Source organism: Paecilomyces variotii (assembly GCF_004022145.1).
Source record: "Paecilomyces variotii strain CBS 101075 chromosome Unknown C8Q69scaffold_2, whole genome shotgun sequence".
NCBI classification, from domain to species: domain Eukaryota; kingdom Fungi; phylum Ascomycota; class Eurotiomycetes; order Eurotiales; family Thermoascaceae; genus Paecilomyces; species Paecilomyces variotii.
The window spans coordinates 3,775,779-3,795,602 of NW_021167141.1; the positions used below are offsets into that span (position 1 = coordinate 3,775,779).

General features: G+C 49.7%; 7 protein-coding genes across 7 annotated transcripts; 3 read left to right on the top strand and 4 right to left on the bottom strand.

Annotated features, from left to right (window-relative positions):
* Position 1: 1 nt before the first annotated feature.
* On the bottom strand, positions 2–1,608 carry C8Q69DRAFT_175148 (hypothetical protein). Its single transcript, XM_028625807.1, has 3 exons — positions 730–1,608; positions 511–658; positions 2–378 (listed from the first exon to the last, which is right to left on the bottom strand). Exons 1-3 carry the CDS (start codon positions 1,317–1,319, stop codon positions 187–189), a joined length of 930 nt encoding a protein of 309 aa, XP_028488176.1. The 5' UTR covers positions 1,320–1,608; the 3' UTR covers positions 2–186.
* A 407-nt stretch (positions 1,609–2,015) lies between these two features.
* Positions 2,016–3,104, top strand: C8Q69DRAFT_442686 (Protoglobin-domain-containing protein; the record flags this gene model as incomplete). The annotated part of the gene is made up of 3 exons (XM_028628862.1): positions 2,016–2,118; positions 2,195–2,465; positions 2,546–3,104. 3 exons carry the CDS (start codon positions 2,016–2,018, stop codon positions 3,102–3,104), a joined length of 933 nt encoding a protein of 310 aa, XP_028488177.1.
* A 2,148-nt stretch (positions 3,105–5,252) lies between these two features.
* On the top strand, positions 5,253–6,896 carry C8Q69DRAFT_398265 (aldehyde dehydrogenase domain-containing protein; the record flags this gene model as incomplete). Its single annotated transcript, XM_028627804.1, has 4 exons — positions 5,253–5,701; positions 5,780–6,173; positions 6,233–6,675; positions 6,752–6,896. 4 exons carry the CDS (start codon positions 5,253–5,255, stop codon positions 6,894–6,896), a joined length of 1,431 nt encoding a protein of 476 aa, XP_028488178.1.
* A 1,637-nt stretch (positions 6,897–8,533) lies between these two features.
* C8Q69DRAFT_442688 (GPI anchored serine-threonine rich protein) lies at positions 8,534–9,370 on the top strand (the record flags this gene model as incomplete). Its single annotated transcript, XM_028628863.1, has 1 exon — positions 8,534–9,370. The coding sequence occupies one exon, from the start codon at positions 8,534–8,536 to the stop codon at positions 9,368–9,370; it is 837 nt and encodes a 278-aa protein (XP_028488179.1).
* A 1,765-nt stretch (positions 9,371–11,135) lies between these two features.
* On the bottom strand, positions 11,136–15,042 carry C8Q69DRAFT_442689 (hypothetical protein; the record flags this gene model as incomplete). The annotated part of the gene is made up of 4 exons (XM_028628864.1): positions 11,136–14,372; positions 14,527–14,763; positions 14,936–14,952; positions 14,991–15,042. The coding sequence occupies 4 exons, from the start codon at positions 15,040–15,042 to the stop codon at positions 11,136–11,138; spliced, it is 3,543 nt and encodes a 1,180-aa protein (XP_028488180.1).
* A 151-nt stretch (positions 15,043–15,193) lies between these two features.
* On the bottom strand, positions 15,194–18,103 carry C8Q69DRAFT_459279 (TAP-like protein-domain-containing protein). The gene is made up of 6 exons (XM_028630062.1): positions 17,619–18,103; positions 17,376–17,565; positions 16,068–17,318; positions 15,932–16,007; positions 15,803–15,863; positions 15,194–15,705 (listed from the first exon to the last, which is right to left on the bottom strand). Exons 1-6 carry the CDS (start codon positions 17,883–17,885, stop codon positions 15,466–15,468), a joined length of 2,085 nt encoding a protein of 694 aa, XP_028488181.1. The 5' UTR covers positions 17,886–18,103; the 3' UTR covers positions 15,194–15,465.
* A 632-nt stretch (positions 18,104–18,735) lies between these two features.
* C8Q69DRAFT_442691 (hypothetical protein) lies at positions 18,736–19,688 on the bottom strand (the record flags this gene model as incomplete). Its single annotated transcript, XM_028628865.1, has 3 exons — positions 18,736–18,986; positions 19,076–19,338; positions 19,549–19,688. 3 exons carry the CDS (start codon positions 19,686–19,688, stop codon positions 18,736–18,738), a joined length of 654 nt encoding a protein of 217 aa, XP_028488182.1.
* Positions 19,689–19,824: the final 136 nt, after the last annotated feature.

Consider the following 19,824-nt stretch of genomic DNA (forward strand, 5'->3'; position numbering starts at 1 on the left):
TATAGTATCTATTTGCTCCGCATGAATATTCTGTCTGCTCCCCTTCCACTAGAGAGTCTCTAAACTAACTCAGGCGTCCCCCTTGCCTATTCTATAACACCCTGAAATTTGAGTTCTAAGAGCAACCCTATATATCAAGAAGCCTAGCAATATCCAGCATTACCACTAATATGCCATAGCCCAGCATCATCTAATAGACAAAGTACGCACAGATGATCCGACAAGGTTACAAGTTAAATAGCGAATAAAGAGTGCTATTGCAGGATATCTCTCCTCCTCAAAATTTACTAGTGGTGAATATTGCAATATCAATTTCTGTCCATCATGATGAGCCTGAAGAATTCTTCCCTTTTTGCCTAGATGGGAAAAGACAAGCACCTGAAATCAAATCAGTCGAAAAGAAAAACCCGTTGAATTTCGTTGGATAAACAAACTTACCGGCATAGTATCATAGCCTGGATACCACTTCAGATGAAAGCGACATTTGAACAATGCAACGACAGAACGCACCTCACCTCTAGTAAGGCTTGTATCATTTCCTTCGTGATCATGAACCAGATACAATATCCGATGGGGAGAGCTCTTGGAAATTCTGCATTGATCGACTCTCCAACCTCCACCTTTGACTTTAAAGTCCCAGAAAAGGCAGCCTCCGTCCCTTTTTTGTGGGTTTCGATCAAGTTAGCTCGATGCCTTATAAATTCAAATGGAGAGATGATGAATACGTACCCATGCTTCATTGCTTCAATATTCCAGAACGATCCGATCTTATCATCATCGTCTTCGTTATCGTCTTCTTCTTCATCTTCATCGTCATCTTGTTCTTCTTCCATTTCTTCATCATCATCTTCTTCTTCTTCGTCTTCTTCATCATCTTCTTCATCATCATCAAACCCACCAATCCCATCACGGCTTGCATTCAAGTGCAAGGAAACACTTCGCAAATACATAAACGAGTAATTCACAGCGACCATACAATTGCCGATATCAGACCAATCCGAACAATCTGAACTTGAATCGCTAAGAATCTCACCACGTAATTTTTTCTCCTCCTCTAACACGCCTTCATTGTTCCGCTTATTCTCAACGATAGGATAGTCAGAAAGTAAAGTTGACGGTAATCGAGGCAAAAAGAAGCATGGTTCAAATGCAAGAGTGTCCTGTTCGGTAAATCCGACTCGCACGGGACATATTCCTAATTCACGAAGTGTGTCGATTTCAAAATTGGGAGTGTTGAGATCTTCGAGGTTTGCAGATAATCGAGAAGTATCTTTGAGGACATCTTGGATTCGAGTGTCTATGTTCTCTTTTTCAAGCATGTTTGTAATGGAAGAGGGCGAGTTGGTAAGTTCTCTGGCTTGCAGTGATGTGTAGAATGGAATCGATGTTGGAGGTGATGGGGAGGAAACGGTTGGATTTCAAGAAAATCCAGTGAACTCGTCTATCCTATATACATAGATACATTAAGCTATTATTATGCGGAGAGTAACCAAAAGAGGAGAAAGAGCGTGGTGTACGAATCAATCTGGAGTAATAATTAGTCATTAATTAGCTACCTCGTTCGGTTCGGCCCTTCCGGAACTGGCGACCAACAGGATGACGGCCGAACGTCAGCTAGACTAGAAAACCACGGTTCGAATCAGGCCACCAGGGAAGTGAGAGTAAACACAGCGTTTGGAGAGATGACTGTTCCGGATGTTTATCGTGGCTTTTGCTGTCATATACTACGATGTGGGGAGGCTGGATGGCTATCCAGATCAGATGATGAGTCGATTGCCTGATAGCCAAGTTTCTCATACCGCGATGCTCAGTATGGTGGTTTATTTATTATCTGCTTCGAGCGCTGATTCTGTCTTGCTTCTGAAGTATTCATTTCATTCAATTAGGCTTTCTTTGAAGATAGGAATCGTATTTCCTTATTTGGTGTTTTAGCATTCATTGTTTCAAGAGACTGTTGTTCGAAAGCGAGACATTTCCGATCCGCACAGCTGAGAAAGACTGGCTTCCAGAGAAGTATGTCGTGGCAACGCCCCGTCCAACATATTGATCGAAAAGACCTCTACACGAACCTCGAGGCACGTATACAGTATCTACACACCTTCCTGGACTTTAGCTCAAGTATGCGTCTCCAAGCTCTATACCTCTAATGTCAGTGCGGGATGTGTATTCTAATATTTCCCCCAAAAAATAACAGATGACATCGAAGCCCTCATTTCTGGATCCAAATACATCAAGGCCTTGATCCCTGCTGTCGTCAATATCGTCTACCACAAGCTGTTGCAGTATGATATTACGGCAAGAGCGTTCCAGACCCGGAGTACGAGCTTTGAGGGGCCCTTGGATGAATTCCCGGATGAAAACAGCCCGCAGATTCTCCATCGGAAGATGTTCCTTAGGGGGTATCTGAACCGTCTGTGTTCGGATCCGAGTAAGTTGGAATTTTGGGAGTATTTGGATAAGGTTGGGTGAGTGGCTGCGCGAGGGATTTAATTATATTGCAGAATCACGAGCACTTCGAGTTTGCTAACACTCACTTTCAAACTAGAATGATGCACGTCGGCCGTGGTCGAGAACACCCGCTTCATATCGAATACGTACATATCGGCGCCTGCCTCTCCTTCATCCAAGATGTCCTGACGGAAGCCCTCCTATCGCATCCACGACTCCCGCTTCAGCGCAAGATCGCCCTCGTGAAGGCCATTGGAAAGGTGATTTGGATTCAGAATGACCTGTTCGCAAAATGGTACGTGAAGGACGGTGAAGAGTTCGCAGACGAGACTGCCCAAATTATTATCGAGAGAGAAGGTTACTTGCACGGGAAGAAGGTTATCGCGGGAGAGGGGAGTGGGAGTGAAAGCGAGAGTGACAAGGAGAAGAAGGGAAACGCCTCATCCCCGAAGTCACCAACGTCAAGGATTCCAGTCTCGCCCAAGATACCCGTTTCGCCATCTTCATCGGGGTCGTGTCCATTCCAGGGAATGGCCAAGGGTGTAGCCGAGATGAAGGTGCAGGATGGTCGGGATGCCGATGCACAGCAGGATGAGAAAGTGATTACTCCACCGAGGTCCCCGACACGGACGAATGCAAAGACAGAAAAGTCGTGATGGCGAATTTGCAGACAATTTCTGTCAATTGTCAAAGCTAGACAGAATGGTAGTGTACCTACTATACAAGTATGAACAGACCTTTGAGCTCGCAAACCCTCTGAACCGAAAACCGTATCTCCAGATTACGATGAGACGAAACGTTCACGGTGCAGTGTTCTGTAAAGCGGTCCTAGGATTCCCTATCATTGTTCTCGACCCATCCTCGAGCCGGCAGTAATCGACGGTACTTGTTAAGGCCCGTGGGGCTACATTGTACTAGCAGTCTGTCAGGACTCAGAACTTAGAAGAGCTCTACTCCGTACGAAGCTCGATGAAGAAAAACGTGATGTTCCAGAACATCAGCTGGAATGTGACTGAACCAAAGAGTTTCTTCTCCCACCCACTAGTATCCCGGTGCCCAACAGCTCCAGTGCGGAACTAACTACTCTATCTATTATGTATTCCTATGGGTCCTCAAAGCATCCACGATTCCGAGAGAATTGGCCACGTGGAACGGCACGAGGGCATTAGACATCCGCAGTGACATACTCGACAGATCGAAAGTCAGCCGGAATGGGAAAATCATTGGCCACTTCATACATAGTTAGTTAGTAGTACTCAAGTACAGAGTGATGGGTCCGGGTAGATATGTTCCAAAGAAAAGAATGTTCTGAGGGGAATCGTGAACGGGAGAGGTTTTCGGGGCCCGTTCTCGAGCCGCGGGTCTTCTTTTCTTTCCGTTCTCAGAAGAGTAGTACCTAGACTATCTACCGTAGATATGCCCCGGTTTATCCTGAGGACCTTCGCCGGGGAATCATCGAGAAGATAAATGAATGCCCGCACTAGTTATCTACAGCGAGATCGGAACATTGAACGCGAGGACCAAAAAGCGCCACGTGAGGACGATCAGCGTTCTAGTCTAGGGAATAATGATGAACCACTGTAATTATCGTAGCCAGCAGTCATAGTTAAGGTAGTTAATTAATTAATTCTTTCTCCATGAGTGAGACTGACAGAAAGATGATGAATCTTTATCCGCCACTGGATCGCAGCGGCCTTAAGCAGGGAACCAAGACCGTTTAACTCCGGGTTCTGGATAAGGTCAAATTGTCAATGGACAATTAAGTTAACTACTGTAACTAGTCAATTAAATTAGAGTAACTGAGTAAGCGGATAAGAGTCTCCATTAGTTATTATTATTTGCTCGGGAATTCCGCTGTTCTTCCTCGGGATATTATGGTAACTTCTGGTACGTCCGTAAAAACCAGGTCGATCAGACGGGAAGTCCGAGTCGGAGATTATTATTATTATATGTCTATCTATCTTGGAGTGATATTCCAGATACTCCCAATATCGATGCGAACATGAGCGTCTAGGTGTCGCATGAGTATGTACGGTGATAGTCCTCATCGTTCGGTATTCTCCCACGATTGCGATACCGAGGAATCGTGCGTAGTCCGTATTTCCGCTGCTGCACGCGCCGTCCGTGCAGCAAAATCGACACTATCTAGACTAGCCAGGCTAAACGGTGCATGCATGGACCTCTCGAGATATCTAGTCCACCGTTCAGGATTTGAAGATCGCAGCGACTCCTCGCGCCATTGGTTTCTGCGGGAGCAGAACAGCAGACGGGGAGAGAGACCGGCAATTAAATAATAGCTGATCCCCTTCGGCGAGTCAGGCCTGCAAAAGGTCCCTTGCAGCAACGAAGGCGATACGGATCGTCCAGCAGCATGGATTGGATTCCCCTGTACTGTACCATACAGCTGTAAGCATACTCCCGACCATAGACAGCTCAGAAACGCTCCTCGGATCACCAAGATACATACATACATGGGGGAAATAATAATGGACGGGCGAGAACTGACAGACGGTTTTCTCTCCACCACCGAGTGGAGCCGGATGGGGAAGTTTTCTGGCGATTATCATTTGGGAGAAAGATCTGTCGAAACCTTCGGGCTAACCCCGCCGCCACTGCCAAAAGTTCGCCTGGCCAGCATACAAAACCCCAGGAGAGCTATCTCCCCCTAGCCAGGAGATCCTCGACGGCGCTCTCGCACTCAAGAACGGCAGGGCGCGCACATCGCTGGGAGTTGTCGCATACTTCCTTCTATCATACACCTTCGCCCTTCCGAGTTTAGAATTCCTTACCGACGGACGCTCACCATGGCCGCCCCCGCAGTTGTTCCCTTCATCATCAACGGTCAGGACGTCGAGACCGAGACCAAATTCGATGTGACCAGCCCTGTCAACGGCAAGGTGATCCATCGCGCCAGCGCCGCCTCTGTCGACGATGCCAAACGCGCGGCGGACGCGGCGCAGGCTGCGTACCCCGCGTGGAAGAAGATGAAGCCGTCGGATCGCCGTGATATCCTGTTGAGAGCGGCCGATATCATGCAGGCTCGTCAGGAGGAATTGATCCGGATCCAGCTGGAGGAGACGGGTGCGAGCAGGATATTCGCGCAGATGACCTCGATGTTTGGCTTTACTCTGATCCGCGACTTTGCCGGCAGGATCTCGTCGGTGGAAGGTCGAGTGCCCGTCGTGGAGGAAGAGGGACAGAGCGCCATCGTCTACAAGGAGCCTTATGGTGTGATTCTGGGAATTGCCCCTTGGTAAGGGATATACCATACCCGGTCGCCTACGGAAACGATTCGGCAATTGATACTGACAACACTTCTGCACCTTTCCAGGAACGCTCCTTTTATCTTGGGAACTCGAGCTGTCGCGATTCCCCTGGCCGCTGGTAACACCGTCGTTCTCAAGGGCTCAGAGTTGGCACCCAAGTGCTTCTGGGCTATTGGCGACATCTTCCGGGAAGCTGGTCTCCCCGCTGGATGTCTCAATGTCGTCTACCACCAGGCTTCGGACGCTCCAGCCGTCACGGAAGCCTTGATCGCCCACCCCGCGGTGAGGAAGATCAACTTCACTGGAAGCACCCCGGTCGGATCAATTATCGGATCGCTTGCGGGAAAGTACATCAAGCCGGTGCTGCTCGAACTGGGTGGCAAGGCCGGTGCGCTTGTCTTGGATGACGCTGATCTGAACAAGGCTGCTATGGGCTGCACGATGGGTGCCTTCATTCATGTAAGTAGATTGCGATCGGCGATTGCAGGTCAGTGAGACTTTCTGCTAACACATCACAGGCTGGCCAAGTGTGCATGTCAACAGAGCGCATCATCGTCCAGCGCAGCATCCTGGACAAGTTCCGCCAAGTCCTAACGGAGACGGCCGAGAAGGTGTTCGGGAAGGACGCGCCGGCACCGATGTTGGTGAACAGTATCCCGGTCGAGAAGAATCGGAGGCTTATCGCCGATGCAGTCTCCAAGGGTGCAAAGGTCATCTGGGGAGACCATGAGGCCCGGGAGGCTAGCGAGGCGAGTATGCGACCGCTGATTGTCGAGAATGTCACCAAGGAGATGGACCTCTTCGCAACCGAGTCCTTTGGCCCGACCGTGTCTCTGCTGGTTGTAGACACTGATGAGGAGGCGATTGAATTGGCCAATGCCACCGACTATGGCCTGACTGCCTCCGTCTACACGGAGAATCTGGCCCGCGGCTTGAAGATTGCAAAGCAGATCGAGTCTGGGTAAGCACCGTCCTTGGTCCCATCTATGCCACCTCCCGATCGATGCAGTCGTTTGCTAACGGATCCATGCTTGCAGCGCTGTCCACATCAACTCTCCCACCATCCACGACGAGCCTGTGCTGCCTCACGGCGGAGTGAAGAGCAGTGGTTTCGGCCGGTTTGGAGGCTCCTCTGGCCTGGAGGAGTTTATGGTGACCAAGTCGGTTACCTGGATCGACTAATTGCGACGCACTGAACTATGCGTGCAGCAGAGTAGACATTGTTTTTACGAGTGATACCAGTCATGGCGAGGAACAGGGCGGACCGCAGAAGCAGTTGGTTAGCTCAGTCCGATGCTGTAGTTCGTGACATTTAACCAGTATGATATGATATGATTTGGGAGCGAGATCATCGGCATTGAATGCTATCATCATGGAGATTATTAAGTTATTATACTCTAGGTTATGAAGCACTAGGCCGTGAAGGCTGTAGTAATATCCGAGCAACCGAAACGGCCCTCTAGTTTATCTAGTGAGACCTGTTCGACTCTTGCGATCATCACAATAATAATAATAATGGCAACCTGGCCGACTGCTTCAGCCATCGGATGATCGGCGCTTCCCCCCTTTCGATCTGCTGTGGTCCCAAAATAAATCGTGCAACCCAAGACGACCAGAAGAGGCGAACACAACCGAGCTAAACGATCCAGAACTCTCGTTTGCTCGGGCTCATCTCGCTTACGGCAGTTCTGGTCATCAACGAGCTCGCGCAACCGAAGAACAAGAAGCGATGAAAAACCCTACCGGCGCGCCTGACCAGAACGAGCCAGCGCTAACCTGGGGAAATCACCCGGTCCAGCACAGATCAAGCTTAGCTGAAGGCATCTTTGCTATCGATAAATTAATTTTCGCGGGCTAAAAGGCTCGTTCCGGTGCCATACCGAGATTTGCCCCTCATCTCCACCAATTGAGGCGCTCGTGGAGTGGTGTTGCTCTTTGAGTCTTGAGAAAACATCAACGGGCGACAAACAACAGGTAGATATCCTGATAATCCTGGGCCATCTTCGCGACCTCCACGTTCTTTCAACGTTGCTCGCGGGTATGCTACATACTATGTATGTATGTAATGTACAACGGTCCTTCATGCTTTGTCCAGGCGGGGATCTACATGGCTCGCCTTTGCCTGGTAACTGATTACTAGTTTGATTAGTTGTCAGACCTTAAACACGAGGTGAACTTGGGTGCTCGCCAGCCACAGGGAGTCACATTCCCAACAATGGCCCCTCTTTTGCCTCCATCGCGAACTTTTCCTCTGTCTTGGCAACGCCCATGTCCGAAGGGTGCCTGGAATTAGATGGTTCAAGACTCTATTCTTGTTGGCTTGCGACCCATTGATTGGGCCCCTTAAGGCAGGTCCTTCATCAAGTCGCAACGCTATGCCACCGGGGCGCCAAAAGATCGTAACATGGCGCAGGGCCTGATGCTGGACCGTGGCAGAGCCGCAAGGGACGGTGGATTCAGATTGATTTCCCCTTTTGCTAATGCTGTCTGTCTCTGCACGGCCTTGGAACTAATAAAATACCAGGACCTCTCGCTCTTTATTGACCTTTTGCTCTCGCTCTGTTCTCTCTTTCGCCCCTCAGTGATAATCATCACCTATTGTGTCGCAGTCCATTTCTCACTGCAGTCATTCTTTCTTTCCCGCAAGTCGGATTCTGACTACATTCATTTTTATTTCCTTTTGACGTTTAAAACCAAGAGATAGTCCAGATACTCTGCTGTTTCAACTTTCTTTCGCTTATTACGCAGATACCCCCATTGAAACTCTTTGCCAAAACAAAAGAAAAGAAAGGAAAAGGGAAAATATCATTTCAGACAAGATGCGCTTCTTTGCCATTTCTATCCTGTCTGCCCTCGCGGCCACTGTTTCTGCTGCCACCACCCCCGACTATTCCCAGGGACCCTCTGGCAACCCTATCGCTCTTCCCGGTCTGAACGACCAGGTCCCCGTGGGTCAGCCCTACCAGATCAAATGGCAGCCAACGACTCCCGGTGATGTGTCCATCTGGCTGCTGCGCGGCCCCAGCAGCAACGTTCAGCCCATTGCTACCCTTGCCAGCAACATCCCTAACAGCGGCGAGTTCACCTGGACCCCAAGCACTTCGCTCCAGGATGATGTCACCCACTACGGTCTGATCATCATCGTCGAGGGCACCGGCCAGTACCAGTACTCGACCCAGTTTGGCATCAAGAACGACGCTGTCGCCGCAGGCACCACCTCCGCTGCGGTTGCGCCCACCTCTGCTGCCGCTGTCAAGACCACTGCTGCTCCTGTCACTTCCTCTTCCTCGTCCGTTGCTGTCGCCGTTGAGTCCACCACTGCTTCTTCCACTGAGACCACCGAGGCCACTGTAAAGACCGCTATCAAGTCCATCACCACCTCCAGCGCTCCCGCTGAGACGACCCAGACGACCGCCGCTACCCCGGCCATCCCTCCCTCCAACTCAGCGGCGGCTAGCCCCTCTACCGTTACCCAGGCCGCCAGCTCCTCCACGCCCGTGACGCCCACCACTTTCTCCAGCAGCAGCATTACCACCCCTACCAACCGCCAGTCCTCCTCCCCGACTCCCACCTACACCGGTGGAGCGGACCGCAAGACTGCCGGCTTTGGCGCCATCGCTGTCGCCGCTGGTCTGATGGCCGTTTTCGCCTTCTAAGGCTCGCTTGGATACCCCCCCCCACCACACACTTTACTATCAGTGTCTGATACAAACTTCACGCCTTTGTCTCTGATCTGCTATGCCATTGTATCTATCAAATTCCATCATTTCGTCTTCTTCTTACAAGCCCCCCTGCGTGATATCCATGAGAGAACGGTTTCCATATACATATATGATATGATACCGGGCGCTGTTGCTTAACTTCTTCTTTAGTGTCTAATCACGTGACCCGATCTCTGTCTCTCTCATCCTGAGCTGGTCTTGACTCGAATGCGCGCGCGGCTCTACTGTAAATGAGCTTGATATTCTTTCTTTGTGTATTTGGCTAGAGAAATTGGATTTTTTTTTTGAATTTGAAATTCATTTTACTTCATCAGCATTGACATCGATATCTTCTTCCTCAATGAATGGATCAGGTGGCCTAAGTTTATTCGTCATGTGCTTAAGAAGTTTTAAATTAAATTAAAATACGACCTCGCGCGCGCTATGGAGCCAGGGTTAATTCCGTGTATGGGCATATTCGCTATTATCTATGTCTAGTAGTAGTAGTAGTAGTAGTCTTGGTTAGTTTGACTTGGTAACTACTGAATGAAACGTTTATTATTCATTTAGACAAAATTCAATATTAAATTCCTCACTTCCGTACCTAAAAGACTCTGAAAGACGCACGTAATTATAAATACTTAATCTTGTAAGTGATGGATAGCTTTGCGCCAGTAGTTGATTACTGCTGCTGCTACTATTATTTATTTACTGTTTATTTAACTAGAAGCAGCATTATATCACTGCGCGATGTAAGTAGAGCTGAACTTATGTGTCGAATGCTTTAGCACGGAAGCCAAGGTCTGACTTGATGAATAGCTTGCTTGCTTGCCTTTAGGTCTAGGGGGGGGATTTGATCCTATGTTTATCTTTAGTATATAAAGAATCTAGTAATCTAGTAGTAATCCAGTATAATCAGGATTCAAAGAATCTGCTGCAAACGGATGATTGACAGATCACCTGGCGTTTGCTTTGTACACCGACACTATGATTATAGGTATAGAGATATGAGTGATCCATACATATATGTTGTAGTATTCTATGAGATATCAGGATGCTTGGCAATTTGGATATGGTTATGTTATTCTCAGTTATAAAGTATGTATGTACAGGGGATACAATGCAACCAAAAGACGAAAAGAGAAGAGAAAAGAAAAGAAGACCAAGACCTAAACGCCAAAGGTGATGGGCGGTGCCAATGGGTATTATTATACAAGAAGAAAAGGAAGGAAGACCTGCTAAAAGAATGAAAGCAAAAAGCCGGTTCATACCGGTCCGACCCGACGCCTAGTACGCTGTCTAGTGTGCTGGTTGCAGTGCGTTAAGTCGTGTCCGGCTTACCGAGTGTTGGCAGCACGGTTATGCAAAAATTGAGAAAATCGTTAAGGTCGTTAGATTGGTGAGGTTGTGAAAAGGGACCATTTCTCTGTCACTGACAGTCTGGGTCACCATCCAGTTGCTGACTGAAGCTCGGGTCTGATTCGATCGACCACACTGCCTCGCATTCAGTTTTGGTACGGGAGATATAAAACACTCAGGTCGATACCACAATCAAGGCAAAATAAAAAGGTCACTGGCATCGAAGCACGATCAGTAAAGTATGGCCTCCACAATGAAAGCCCCCTGGCAGGGTTCCAGGGCGATAACAGTTGACACCAATAGGTCGAACTGGAACGAATGCTGAAACAAAAATGAATCGTGCGGTCCGCTATGCAAAGGTTCAGTTGCGGGGAAATTCGTGCACGGGAAGATTAGGCGTCCATACATCATCTCCAACGAACGCGGTCGACCCGCTCATTTCAGAACGCCCAGTCCTCTCAACGTGACTTGAGTAGGAACATCGAGATCGCGGTAGGTCCGCAGATCTAGGCGACGAGCCCTTCCCTTCTGACCTACTCGAATCCTGGAAAATCACCGCAGATTGGACTCGCGGGCCCTCCTCTAAAAGACTTCCAGGACCATTCTTGATAGCCAACCCAATAGCAATCACAATGGCAAAGGAAAACTTTGCCCAGAGGCTTAATGATCGGCCGAATGATGATTGCTTGGTCAATTGACCTTTATCGGGAGATTCGTCTCCGTCGTCTCGTGCCCTGGAGACGTCGCACCAGGCTGATCCTGACAAACGGTTGCACGTTTCTGATAGGAGTGCGGTATCCGCGTCTGGCTGCTGATCTGCAGTATGGGAAGCATGTGGTACCTGGAACGTGGCCATTGAGTAACGATGCCAGTCGTAATTGTCCGCCTCAGTCGTCGAAGGCTCCCTGCACCACTCGTCTCGAACCTGTGGTCCAAAGAAAAGGCCCAGTACCCACCAGGATAACTTCCCGAACCGCTTCCAATTGCTATGCCATGCATTCGCAATGATCCTTCGAGCTAGTTCGGTAGGGTGTCGTTGGACTTCCTTTAACCAGGACGAGTACTTCGTGAGAATGTCCACAGCTTCCCCACAGATAGCTCCCGATACAGGCGAGCAACCATTTGGCGTCAGTTGGTTACCTTTTCCCTGTGGTGTCCTGTCTATGCCAAAGCGCTGCCTTTTATGCCTTCTCAAAGAACCCTTGGAAGGAGTCTGCATATAGTCTTCGCCAATCTCGTGCGCCAAAATATTCTGCTGTTGAAACCGGATATGACTGGTTTCGGGCAAACTATATGCACCGAGAGACAGGCCCGGTTGGGGTGAAGTCTCGAACTCCTCATGACCGTCTTCCTCCAGAATAGTCTCATTGGGAAATGGGCCTGATAAGGGTCTAGGGGAGCGCGATCCCTGTTCTCTCCGCTGGGTTTGTGATATGTGGAGCCTCCGTCTTCTCTGTCTCCCTGAAACAGCTTCCTCGAATGATTCATAGTAGCGCGTCCGTCCCTCTAGCGCATCAAGAGAGTTCTGCTGAGCTCCATCGGACGTGCTCTTGTCATCCCAGGCATCATATTCATGTTCGTCCAGAAACCCTCTTGTCGGTGACAAATACTGCGAGTCTCGCTGTGAAAATGAAAGACGATCAAAGGGGGCAGACGACGGATAGTCAGACATGGTCCCAGTGGCTGATGCTAGGATTAATGGCTTCAGGTTGCAGGTACCAGAAGGGAACCGGCGCATGCTTTTATGACGGCTCTGTCTTTTTCCCTGGATGTCGGGGGTAAAGGGGAAAGGCAAACCCCAGCCTGACGTAGAAGAGAATTGCGATAGCGTAGAATTGCGTTGAGACTTGAGCATTGATGATAGCAGAGTGGAGTCTGCGGAGAGGCCGTCCGTCAGCATGGAGTCGGGGCGTGTGCTTGGCGAGCTCGTGTCCGCTGTAACCTGCTCATAGTTCATGTTCTCTGCGGCCTCAACTGAAAGACATGGTACGTCGTCAGAGGTACTCAGGTCAATGGTGAGTGGCTGAAAACTTTCATCGTGCCGCGCTCTGGGCGAGCAAGGAATGCAAGGCATCATTGACCTTGGCCGACGTCGAGGAGTTCCATTCTTGATGGGCGACTGTGCATCCATCCGAGTTGGACTTCGTGCAGCATCTGTCCTAGTCGGGGAGACTGCCAGGAGTTCTGTTAACACATCAACTCTCCTCTCGAGACTGCGATTAGTCAAACTGAGTGCCGCTGAGTCGCGCAATTTCTGCGCTTGTATCTCATTCTCATATGTCAGCTCTTGTATCCTGCGCTGATCCGCTTCGATCTTCTCTTGTAGCGCCGAGATCTTTGCTTTTAATTTGGATTCCGTCTCCAATCTTGACCCAGCCTCTTCCCTGACTCGTGATTCGAACTTGTCCTGCCAGTCAGCGAGCTCCTGCTTGAGAGCCCTGATCTCCGCATTGAGAGCCCTGAGTTTCGTGAGCTGCGGCTTGATAGGGGAAGTCTGCCTCGAGTCCAGCTCGGTCTGGGACGCAGCCAGCTGTGCCTCCAGATGCTCGATGTACTTAGTAGTCTCATAGTCCGCCTGTTGCCGCCTGGGACTTCTCCTTTTCCGTCTGATGACGCCAGCACTGTGCCCCAACGGGGAATTGCCAGAGAGAGAATATTCTCTGCTCTTCATGGCACTATCGAATTCACTGTCGTCCGACCCATCGAAGGATATTGGGGGATCTAGTCTGGGGACTGACTTCTTTAGCGAAGGGGACGATAATGAGCCAGGGCTGTATTGTTGAGGAGAGGGGTCTGCGAATAGTGCTGTAATCGACGGACGTGGTGAGATATGACGACGGCGGGAGCTAGAATTGTTGATCTCTTGCAGTATATTCGATCTCCTCCTCAATGAACTCTCGCGCGAACTGTCGTCATGGGTGGGCCAACTCAGAATGTTTTCTTTGTCTGTCTCTGGCTCAGAACCCCCAGACAATGACCTCCATGTCGTGGTGAGATGATCCGATATCTTTCGACTGGGTATCTGAGCGGCGCGGAAACCCGCGTTCCGAAGCTGCAACCGCCGGTTCTGGAAGCTAAACGGCTTGGAGGGCTGAGTAGGCGACGATGACGGAGGGGAATGCGTCGATAGTGGCGGTGGTGGTGGTGAATAGAGCGAGTAGCCGCGGGAGGATCGACGCAGTTGACAGCTCTCGTGGTGGTTGTTTGGTGGTGAAGTAAAAACGGTATTCGAGGAGACATAGTCCATCCTGGGAAGAATTCCTCCCTCTTTTGCATACCGCGACTCGACCACGTTAATTCCCCTTTCCCAAAGCCAATAATTGGCCAATGCTTTTTTTCGATGCTTGAGCGCTTGCGGTCTAGATGAAAAGTAGCATTCCGTGGACCGAGGAATGAAAACAGGCCCGGTAGTTTCGGAGTATCCACGATGGGGGTCCCGTGGAAATTGGATTGCTTGGACCAAGGGGGGAGGGGTGACCCAGAATAGAATCAGTAATTGCGCTAGAGTTGAATTGACCGGCGATTTGCAGTTGATAAAACCACAGTCGAAGATCACGGAGCAAAGACACCAAGTCGGAATAATAGTGTTGCAGGGAAGCTGGTCAGGTCATAAAGTGATAAGGAACCCCTCTTCTTCTTGTTGTTGTTTGTTGTTTTTGGTTTGTTTCCCTGCCAGCATCCGTTGCCGCCCTCACATACTCTAGAGTCTAGAGTAGTCCCCGACGGGGGCCCATCCAAAGTGAATTGCTTACTTTGGGATAGTCTCTCGATCCTCCGCTATTATCGTTATTGTGGGCTAATACCGTTTGAAAAGATCCACCGGTGGATTCGGATGTTGACTGGAGATGGAGATGGTCGAATAATGCTGAATGAAGGCTTGACTGACTGAAATCGCATCGATGATCGTTGTTGTGTTCTCCCTGGGTGGATCTGCCGGGTGCCTGGCACGTGATGACCTCCCTGGCTGGCGATCCCTGGTTGACGTGCAGCTGTTAGATTAGAGTAAGAATACGGAGTATCTAAGTAGATAAGTAACTAACTAACTAACATATAGTTACCATAGTACGATTCTACGCTACAGTGGATAGATCATGCTGCAGAAAGCCGGACTCGCTGGACATGATCTATCTGGCGTGTTTACACCTCATAAATTATATTTACCTTCCCGAGAGTCCCTTCTGAGACATACACATAGATGGTCAGTCCATTGTCCCACCGTAGTCACTGTTGTCATCAATTCTTCTTCCCGCGTCTTCCTCATAGCGCATTATTACCCCTTCCCTTCTCGGTTTAGGGTGCCCCGACGCTTCCGCCTATCCCGGACTGGTGAATTAAACGAGGCCGTTTTGAAGATCTAATCTAATTCGAGTAGGAGTAAATTCCATGTAATGTAATTCCATCTGATGATGGCTGAAACCCCTGAAATACAACTATTGGTAGTCCCATATACGCACGTGGGATTGCTCTAGTTTTAAGCTCATGTGAGACTACGGGTAACCGAGAATAGACCGGGCACGCAGAAGAGACCAGGTCAATCATCAATCATCAATAATAATCATATATTTCCTGTCGATCGGGTATATCTTCTATATGCATCCTATCGCCTGTATGTATCTAGCCGGAATTTTCACCTTTCCAGGCGTCTTCGTATCAAATATCGTCATTAGTTCTTGCGGGTCGAAGCGAGAGAGTCACAGTGGTCTGAAAGGGCCTGCCGTCCGGAAGCTTCGGACCTCGTCCTCGATGGCAGCATAAAGTGCGCGGTCCCCCGGTGTCAAGTTGGCAGCGTACAGGACCGATGATGGTGACGCTCCGATCAGCGGCTTTAGATCAGCCTGACACACCGTACCCGGAGCTGGGAGTTCCCCTGTTTGAAAGTAGGTGCGGACGGCTTTGGCAACGCAAAAAGAGGGAGCTGCCAGGGTGGTATGCTGAAGATATCGATCGTCAGTTATCATATGTTGGCTCCATGTTTGTCTAACAGGAAGAGAGGCAGCATAGCAGAAGGTTGTCCAGGGGTTCACTTACGCCTTCGGAGTCTTGTTGCAGGACGACAGAGCCAGGAAATTTCAACGACATCTTCTGGGCACTGGTGGTATACGTCAGTTGGGATGCTCACAAGATCAGATCTACCTTGCACAGTTTCATAGGACTGACCTGCGGAGAGGGGTGACGGGGTCCAGAGTGTTCCCGATCCAGAGCAGAGGGTACGAGGTGTTTGCGCCGAAAGGACCTATCGTCATTGTCAGAAAGGATAGATACCAGGATACGTCTTATTCCCGTCAGAACTCACCGGTGAATTTCCACTTGGCCTTGGCCTTCCACCCAACACAGTCTAAACGGGCATGAGCCCAGTAGTCACCAAGGGTTTCGCTGGTTGCTTTAAGAGACTCCCAGTAGTCCTTGAATCCCTGCCTATCAACGTTTCCCAGGTTTTCTGCATCCGTACATAGGATTGCTGCTGTTGCGTAGTTTTCATTTCCTCCTGGGACACTGCATTCTCGAGACCACGGTCCGGCAAGGAGACATTCATCCGACAAGCAAGATGGTTCTCGAGAACCTTGTTTGAAACCAACGAAATTGGTGCCATTTCCCTGTTTCAGCTCTGCGAGAAATTCTGCAAACAATGGGAACACTATCAATGGCTGGTACATGGCGATTCGTGTCAACACCTTTACATCAGTCCACGTGATGACCTCTGGGCCATGTGAGAGTGAAGCGGGAACAGCAAAGGGTTCATCGTAAATGCGAGAAAGAAGTTCTCTGTAAGCCTTCTTGATGGCGTCCGGTCCGCCGGGGTGATGGAAAGGGCAGCCTTCAGAGCCAACAGTGTGACAGTACTCCGCGAAACGTTCGAAGATTGCGTCGGAATCAGCCAGCACGCTGGGACTGGAAGTGAGATAGTAAGCATCAAGGTCGACCACTCCATCCAGAACCACGCGTTCTACCCTGTCTGGATACAGGGCAGCGAATGTAGCACCTAGGACAGTGCCGTACGATCGACCCCAGTAGAGAAGCTTTTCCTTGCCCTTGTTCCATCTAGTCCTTTCCACAAATGCCTGGGAATTATCGTAGCCGTGCTGCATATCTTGTGCCGCTTGGGCAGCCTTTCCCTGGCGTTCTCTCCACTGCCCATGACGTTCGACAATCTCAAGCATATCCGCAGTCACCTGTGGCGTATTGACATGTTCCCCCAGTGCTTCTTCTCCATTGATGCTAGTGGCTATGACCTGCGAACAGCTCTCTGCGAGAGCCATCGATCGTTGCCAGTTGCGTATGAGAGAACCCGGTCCGCTTCCCAGCATCCCTTCAGCCTCCGCTTGCAACTCCCAGTTTCGTCTAGAGAATGTATCTGGGAAGCAAGTAAACCCAGGCGTGGTATTGTTGACGCCGCGTGGATCAAACCCTATAATATCATAATACTTCGGAAGGTCGGACAGTGATCCATCGAACTCAGACGCAGGATCTGCATCCGCATCCGCAATGGTCTGCAGGTTCCTACCTGAAATAAGGAGCTGGGCCACTCCGGAGCCTCCAGGACCACCTGTTGGAAGGTATTAGCACATGTGCATAACTAAAACTATGATCTGTCAGAATATACCCGGGTTAATCAGAATCGCGCCACCATATCGAGGATCTGTGACGGGAACTTTTGCAGGAAGCCTGGCGACGGCCACAGCCATCTTGCGACCTTTTCCGTCAGTATGCCGGTGGTCCATGGGGACCTCAAGGCGCGCGCACTGGAAGCCATCGAAGCAGTCATGATACTCAAGCTCCGGAGACGGCGAGATCTATCTATGTGAGCGAGTGCCTCGGAATTTATGAGCAGTTGATAACACGGTACCTGTCGCCATTGGAACCCAGCTTCTTTGTGTAGTTCAATAGACTCCCAAGGTCGACCGCTGCTCCCAGGGAATAATTGCAGTGGCTGTCTGTAGGAAAGAAATAGGACAGAGCCCAAGGCGATCAAACCACAAACTACCCTCCGCCCTACATTGTGTTGTTTGCGCGCTGTGGTATTCTGCCATTGAGGAGGATACCGTTCCTTTGGAGCAAGCTTGGTCATGGTCTTAGGTATCAGCAGGTCGATGTTCACTTCTACCTTGTGCATCTACGTGAGATAATGAGTAAGAAGACTCCGAGGACCCCGTAATCTCTCACACATCAAAGCAAAGAGAGTGAGTAAAGGCGCCGGCAGCACAAGGACCAGGGCCAGGGTCCGTCGAGCTTATCATAGAGAAGGGATATGTCAGACAGTGATAGACGGGGAATGCTATGGGATGTACTTTGAGAGACGAGCGTAGCGTGTGGGGGAAGTGAGTGTGACCGCCCACGTCGCGACGCCGAAAGGTGAAGCCAAGAACTACTTAAGTACTCTAAGATAAGCCCAGATAAGTTCGCGATGGACCACTCAGAATCCTCAATGCTCCGCAAGGGATATCGGGAGGTTCCGCTCGCGTCGCTCTATATTAACCAGATGGCGCAGCTGAATGTTTTGAAGAGCCAGTTCCGAACTTGTCCGCTCTCGACTGTATGGTAGCTAGTAGTTACTTAGATTGTTGGCTTGAGATCGCCGGGTCAAGCCGTGGGATCCCGTGGGGTAAATTATTACGCCGTAGATAGACCAAGGACTGAATACGAGACTTGATTTTCAACGATCACAATGAGAGACCATGGACTCGGTCTGGTACTAAATAAATCAAGACATGACTACTTTAGCACGTATGAATATTGAAGAAATAGATGTATTCTTGAATGTACATTACATATGATTTTCTTTCTGAATTCCTCAGGTGGAGTTCCTTGTCGACCCCGCTTAAGTAGCGGAACAACAATCTCTTAATCCAGAGATATGGTAGATATGGTAAAACTCCAATTTACAACGTCCCAACTTATTACCTAGACAATTGTTTTTTTTTTTTTTTTTCTTTTCTTTTTTCAGAGACTCTCACCATGTAGTCCTAATCATCCTTCACAGCCATAATACCGAGCACAGACATGCCCAAGTCAGGGGTAGGCAACTTGCCCTCACCGACGATGACAATGTCGAACCTCCTCAGCACTATGGACAACAATATGAGCGTGGCGCGCTTAGCTATGGCGGCCGCTGCACATCGTCTTGCCGCCGCCGAGGGGCCGCCAGAGCTTCTCAGCGTTTGCACCGGCAAAACGCTCGGGGTTAAATGAACAGACATTGGGGCCGTAGATGGTCCTATCGAAATGGAGTAGTCGGTACGGAATCACTACGGTATTCAATCAGTAGTTCGTAATTGAGCACTATACGTGAGTTTAATCGCTTACTGATACGGTTGCCTTTGCGAAGAATCTTGTTTCCTATGATAGTGTCCTTATTTACGAGACGAACAGAGGTAGCGTTAGAGGCCATCCGCAGAGTCTCGAACCAGAGACTCTTCAGCAGCGGACAATTCTTGTGAATGTGGCCAAGATCGACGAGTCTATCTCCATTAAATGCAGCGGTCGTCTCTTTCCTGAGCGGTTCGATATAGGACGGGTTGCGGTATGTCAGCATCCAGAAAGCGGTTTTGCGCGTATTTGTGTTAATACTGCACGCAATTAAAGTCATTCAGTGATATAACCAAGGAGGAACCTACGCTCAGTGGAGGGTGACCAGGATTGTGGCGATGTCGTTGGTACAGACAACGGGTTCTCTGACTCTGGGGAACCTCAAAATATTTTCTAGGAGCACGCTGGGTCTGATCTCTCTTCGCTCTCATTACCTTGGACGAAATTCTGGATACTGATAGATAGCCTACCACGAGAGGTCATCGAAGGCGATGAATGTTGGCGCTAGCGCTGGAGCAATAGTCCCGAGCACGTCACCAAAGTAAGCCAGCCCACCAGCTCGAACAAAGTACTCAGAGCACCAGCGCATGAGTGGTATATCAACGGACATGTCGTCCTAGAAGGACAGACCCAGCGCACTTGTCTTCCTCGAAATCGGTGGCGTCAGATGCTTCTGGAAGTACTCTAGAAATTGGCCCTCCAGCTGATCCGGATTTTCCCCGGGTAACGTTGATGGATGTGCATCT

What these genes read in the sequence shown, in the direction of transcription:
- C8Q69DRAFT_459279 (XM_028630062.1), bottom strand. Translation starts at nt 17,885, where the DNA reads ATGCACAAGGTAGAAGTGAACATCGACCTGCTGATACCTAAGACCATG. An exon ending in CGCGATTCTGATTAACCCGG is followed by an intron (nt 17,319 to 17,375) that starts GTATATTCTGAC and finishes ACCTTCCAACAG; the next exon opens with GTGGTCCTGGAGGCTCCGGA. An exon ending in CCCGTCACCCCTCTCCGCAG is followed by an intron (nt 15,864 to 15,931) that starts GTCAGTCCTATG and finishes GTATACCACCAG; the next exon opens with TGCCCAGAAGATGTCGTTGA.
- C8Q69DRAFT_175148 (XM_028625807.1), bottom strand. Translation starts at nt 1,319, where the DNA reads ATGCTTGAAAAAGAGAACATAGACACTCGAATCCAAGATGTCCTCAAA. An exon ending in ATTGAAGCAATGAAGCATGG is followed by an intron (nt 659 to 729) that starts GTACGTATTCAT and finishes CCCACAAAAAAG; the next exon opens with GGACGGAGGCTGCCTTTTCT. An exon ending in CAAGCCTTACTAGAGGTGAG is followed by an intron (nt 379 to 510) that starts GTGCGTTCTGTC and finishes ATTTGATTTCAG; the next exon opens with GTGCTTGTCTTTTCCCATCT.